General features: G+C 33.2%; 1 protein-coding gene across 1 annotated transcript in view; it reads left to right on the forward strand.

Moving 5' to 3' along the window:
- LOC106466037 (cadherin-86C-like) overlaps window positions 1–6,311 on the forward strand; it is a 69,635-nt gene that overhangs the window by 30,561 nt on the left and 32,763 nt on the right. The window contains exons 10-12 of the mRNA XM_022393998.1: window positions 1,974–2,098; window positions 3,376–3,702; window positions 4,569–4,727. Of these exons, the coding sequence (XP_022249706.1) occupies window positions 1,974–2,098; window positions 3,376–3,702; window positions 4,569–4,727 (611 nt within the window). The remainder of the gene's footprint in view (window positions 1–1,973; window positions 2,099–3,375; window positions 3,703–4,568; window positions 4,728–6,311) is intronic.

A 6,311-nucleotide genomic window follows, 5' to 3' on the forward strand; every position in this document is an offset into this window, starting at 1 on the left:
CCAATTTAATATGATTTTATCTTAAAGCATTTTCTTTTTTTAGTTTAAAAACAAAACAATATCGCTATGTTTATAAACTTAGAAATATATTTATCTCTTCGTAAGTATGCAGCATCTGTAAAATATCAATCCAATTTTGAAATGTTACACATTTGTATGATAAGTCCACGACTTGATTTGGGGGTGAATATTTTACAATTATGCTCACCAGGTGACAACCCTGCAGGACACGTTCAATTTGTAGACCAAACAGAAACAAGAAATACCCGAGTTAGTGAACATCGTTTGTGAAGAGCTTGGACTTTCTACCTCAGTCACTTCTGTTATCTGTATTTAGATCTTCCACATTAATGTTTCCAAAGTTTTCATTGTTTAGAGCAAATATATATATTTGTCTGGAAGCCGAAAGTGACCCAGTGGTTAACGTTTCGGATTTCGGAGTCGAGGTTTCATAGATCGCGCTTCTTTACTGCGAGGAAAATTTAAAACTTTATGGTCGTAGGTGCGTTATAAGAGTGATGGTCAAAACCCACTATTCAGTCTGACAAGAGTAGACGAAGAGTTGGCATTGGGTGATATTGACTAGCTGTCTTCCCTCTATTCTATCACTTCAAAATTAGGGACGGTTATCGGTGTAACTTGTCGCAAAATGCAACAAAACAAACATATACTAAATTTGTCATTGAAAGTATTAATTCCCACCTAATGTTCGGTATCCTTCAAATTTTATCAGAGCTTGCCTACCTAGTATCCTGATTATTATTAAACATGTTAAACTGAAATTAACAAAAAATTATAACATATTACACTCCAACTTAAAGAATTAATGAAGTTTTGACAGATGCAGAATTGGAAATAGTTATGGAAATTATGCACATGCGGGAATTACAAACAATGATTTATTGCAACTAAATAATCAACTTATCATCAGTACAATACATTATTACGGAAAATACAAAAGAAAAGGAAAAAATGTAGAATGTACTAATATTTGTGTTTGTTGTAAACAGAGTAGTTCACCTTGTTTGTACTAATATTTTGTGTTTGCTGTAAACAAAGTAGCTCACCTTGTTTTCACTAACATTTTGTGTTTGTTGTAAACAGAGTAGTTCACCTTGTTTTCACTAATATTTTGTGTTTGCTGTAAACAGAGTAGTGCAACTTGTTTGTACTAATATTTTGTGTTTACTGTAAACAGAGTAGTGTAACTTGTTTGTACTTATATTTTGTGTTTGCTGTAAACAAAGTAGCTCACCTTGTTTTCACTAACATTTTGTGTTTGCTGTAAACAGAGTAGCTCACCTTGTTTTCACTAATATTTTGTGTTTGCTGTAAACAGAGTAGCTCACCTTGTTTTCACTAATATTTTATGTTTGCTGTAAACGAAGTAGCTCACCTTGTTTTCACTAATATTTTGTGTTTGCTGTAAACAGAGTAGCTCACCTTGTTTTCACTAATATTTTGTGTTTGCTGTAAACAGAGTAGCTCACCTTATTTTCACTAATATTTTGTGTTTGCTGTAAACAGAGTAGTGCAACTTGTTTGTACTAATATTTTGTGTTTGCTGTAAACAGAGTAGCTCACCTTATTTTCACTAATATTTTGTGTTTGCTATAAACAGAGAAGCTCACCTTGTTTTCACTAATATTTTGTGTTTGCTATAAACAGAGTAATGTTTTTATGCTACCAAACGTTTATCATTGTACGATTTCGAGATTTTGTTCCAAATGTTTTCTATTATTCCTCATAATATGATTGCCGTTTGTCCTTCTCGGTTTCTATATAACCAATATATCTATATTTATAGTAATATCGGGAGCCTCTGGCTGTGAATATTCCATCAGCTGCTATTTCCTACCAGTTATTGTTTCACCACACTTACTGGTGCTCTTGTTTCATAGTAATGTGTGGGAATAAAAGATGATTTAAGTATCTACTTAAATGTTTTAATTACTGATACTATTTTATTTCAGACTCGTCTTTATCGTCATTTTTCATAATCAATTCGACCACTGGTAGAATAGAGCTACTGAAAACTCTAGATGAACTAAGAAGTCAGTATGGCGACTGTAGCGCTCTCTTGTTTCTAGCGGTCAAGGTATATATACTTGTGATAATTTTAAACTGTAACTAAAGTCAGCAATATTAGAACGTAAGGTATTTGAGGATATATAGTAATAATAATTGTGTTTATTAGGAATTAGCACTAATAATGTGAAATGTTATTGCTATTAGAAGTTACGTTTTGAAATGTAATATAATCACGCTTAAAAATAGTGATAGCAACAGTAATTGATACTATAAGGAAAGATGTATTTGAAGATATAACAATGCTCGTGTTTGGTAGGAGTCAAAATGGAGACTGCAGAAGACTATTGTTACTAGAAGTTAGGTATTTTACAATATAATACAACAATGATTACGTTTACTAGGAGTAAAAATGAAAGTAACATAAGTAGAACTCAAGATATTTGGAAAATATCATAATAGTATTTCTGTATTTATAGGTATATGCAAATCACACTGTCTTTTAAAGAATCATTGGTGACTACTGACTGTGGTTTATTGTTAAAAGCATTGTGGAATGTAATAACAATTAGGTTTGTGTAAAGATAGTATAGCAACTTCTATAGCCTAATGTTACATACGGTTAAGTGAGCAAAAAATACGTTATGTAATTCTGACTACGTTCGAAGTCAGTAATGGTGGTTGTGTTATTGAGTTTTTTCTTTAAAATATAACCATCGATCTTTGTAAAAGAGTTTAAAAAGTTAATGATTTAATAATTATTTTGTTGGTCTTTAACCCACAAGTGAAAGTTTTCTGTTTTTGTTTCTATTAGAAGAGGTGTTATTTGTTTCATAACCTTAAAACCTTATGTTTTTTGACAGACTGAGTTATATTCACATGAATCTGTTTCCATGTGTTAAAAATCGATTTTAGTTTATCCCCAACTTCATCACGTTGAAGTTTGTTTTTTTTTATTTTAGATATTTAAAGCAGAAAGTTTTCATATTTAATAAAAAATTCTTAAATTCTCAGAATTATTTTAACAATTTACAGGTTAATCAAAAACAAGTAATGCTTTTTTGAATTTGTGTGGTCTAAATGTTTTGTGGATGATCACTTTTCGTAGCATGGCCTGGTGGTTAGGGGGCGCTTGACTCGATATCTGAAAGTCGCGGGTTCAAATCCCCGTCCCATCAAACATGCTAGCCCTTACAGCCGTGACAAGCTGCCTTCCCTCCAGTCTTTTACTGCTAAATTAGGGTCGGCTGGCACAAATAGCCCTCGTGTAGCTTTGCTCGTTATTCAAACCAAACCGATTTTCATAGAATCTTTACATGTTCAACATTGCTTTTGGAAATTTTCTAGGCAAAAGAATCAACAACTCTAAGTTCTTCATCGGAAACAACAACAGAAATTGCATTGTTTTTGACGAACCCACACAAACAAACTCTGAACCCACCAACTGACATAACCACCAGTTTTGATGCTAGCAGTTTTCCTAACCAGTCTACCAGCAGCTCTCCAAACCAGTGTGTACCAACTGTTCCAAGTCAGTCTTCTGGTAATGGTATAAATCACGCCCCTAGATTCACTAATCAGAACTATGCCGGAACAGTTCAAGAGAGCAGTTTTCTTCAGACCCCAGTCCAATGGATGGGCGCTACTGTTCCTCAAGTAATTGATGACGACGAGGTAAATAGTTGATTTATTTTTAAGTTTGTTTGATTTTTCAAGAAAAAATAAAGTCGCCAGGAAAAATTTCGTCAAATGAATTTTTAAGCAAACAAAGTATTTGCAAGTCAATATAGAAATGATAATAACATTCTGATAAATGGAGCATGTTAAATTGTACAGATTACCTTCCTTCTATGAATATAAATTCATCTTTGAGATAAGCTATTATCTTTAGAGTGATTTATCCTAGACATCTTTCCTTCAACGTACGTTAAACAGTTTAACTCTGATAATGAAGCGTACATTTTTAGCCGCTGCATAGAACGGATCTGAGTTATTTTTTGAAATGCAAACTTTTATCTCATAGCTCCGTCATCTCTTGACCGATTTGAAATATATTTACAGTTTTCGACTCAGGAAGTCAAACCCTTTTCATTGATGTATTTAACCACGCCCAAGCTCTTATAGATTAACTTACTCTAATCTTGACAAAAATAATTTCATGTACCGCGGCTGTTGAGGGTTCCCTCTTGTTTACTTAGTATTTAGTTACATCAAACGTATAAAAAACTAAAAATTACACCATAGAGCTGAGTCATCTTTTAAACGAGATTTTGTGTTTAAAATGTAAACATATGATTCAAAGAGCTTATCTGCCGAATAAGCGTATTTTACTTTGATACATTTATATAGCCTTACCCTCAGGTATTCCAAGCTTATAAGAATTTTTTACAATTGTAATTGTTTCTTATAAACTTGGTTTAAACTAACATCATTTAATCGGTTTATTAGCTTTAACTAGATGTTTTCAAATGTATGCAAATCATGACAGTAGTTTATTATCTTTCGTTTGACAATCTTTCTTAAGTCTATGTGTTTTACAGGGTAATAACGCCACGTTTCAACTTTATTTGGAAGGGGGTGATGAGACTTTTCAAGTTATCCCCAGTTCTGGCATTAAAACTGTGGACTTTAGACTTATTGTTAGGATTCCAGCTAACCTGGACTACGACAACAGAGAAGACAAGTATATAGACTTGGAGGTAGAAACTTCTACGTTCTTATATATTTACGCTGTCTTGTTTTCATACTTCTGTGTTATTATATATGTTTTATACAGTGATATAAAGGTATTACGAATTCCATTCTGTGTTATTATATATGTTTTATACGGTGATATAAAGGTATTACGAATTCCATTCTGTGTTATTATGTATGTTTTATACGGTGATCTAAGGGTATTACGAATTCCCTACTCTGTTATTATGTATGTTTTATACGGTGATATAAAGGTATTACGAATTCTCTGCTCTGTTATTATGTATGTTTTATCCGGTGATATAAAAGTATTACGAATTCTCTGCTCTGTTATTATATCTGTTTTATACGGTGATATAAAGATATTACGATTTCCCTTCTGTGTTATTATATGTTTTAGACGGTGATATAAAGGTATTACGAATTCCCTACTCTGTTATTATGTATGTTTTATACGGTGATATAAAGGTATTACGAATTCCCTTCTGTGTTATTATGTACGTTTTATACGGTGATATAACTAGTACGGCAAGTTGACTTAATAAACTCTTGCTACGACTACTGACATACCATTTTATTTTTTACCTGGAGCAGGTTATATTAAACTTTATATTAAAACTGTTTTGAATATGCAGATCAGCAAGGCACGTGAGAACCACAGCTGGTATAAAATCACGGTGGAAGAAATGTCAGAAAAACATTTTGGCATTATTTGACATTACGTAGGAATTGTGATAGCACCAAAAACTGACAGCTTTGGAAAAGTTATGTAGTCCTTTCCAACGCAAAATATCCATGCACTCAACTGATAAAGCTGTGTTCAGATCGGGGATTTAGGATTTCTAAGTTAGTAATGTCCTTTCTACTTATGGCATTAGAAAACAAAGGAATAGCGATGAGGTTCGGGCACAAGGACCATCCAGAGAAAAACCTGAAACAGGTAGTTTTTCCAGCCGTGGTAAGCAAGGTGCAGCATCTTGTAACATGTGAGAACAAAGGGTGGCAAAAAGCAACATAATTAAGATGGATCTTCGTATGGATACGAGGCCAACAAGGGTATGGATTCACCAAGACGGCGTTTCTGCTTACACATCCATTTCAACCGTCACATATCTCAAGCAGGTGGAAAATGAAATGGGTCTTCGTGCTATTCCACACAAAAAATATACCGCTAAAGAAACACCTTTGGATTTTCTATGATCGGACTATTTAAATGAATGCTTGGAAATCGCTGTCTCCTCATACACTAGTTGGTTTATGGAAAGCAAACAGAGAGAAGTGGTGCAGTTTGAACATGACAACCTCACGACGGAGCCTTTTGCAAAATAAGCAAAGAAAATTGAAAGTAAACATTTGATATTTTTAAAATCTGTCCAAATACATTTGTTAGCCGTGCATTACAGTATTAAGTAAGTGCAGTCTACCTTCAAACGAAGTGCGATAGGCTCCTTAGTTTATGTATTTTACTAAGATTAATAGTTTTAAGTAATCAGCTCTTAAAAAATTATATTCAGATTGAGTTATGTAATTTGAACAAACCAATCAAAAGAATAATAATGGTTGGAGACGGCTTGAATGGGTAATGAAGA

Source organism: Limulus polyphemus, unplaced genomic scaffold (assembly GCF_000517525.1).
Source record: "Limulus polyphemus unplaced genomic scaffold, Limulus_polyphemus-2.1.2 Scaffold2131, whole genome shotgun sequence".
Classification (NCBI taxonomy): domain Eukaryota; kingdom Metazoa; phylum Arthropoda; class Merostomata; order Xiphosura; family Limulidae; genus Limulus; species Limulus polyphemus.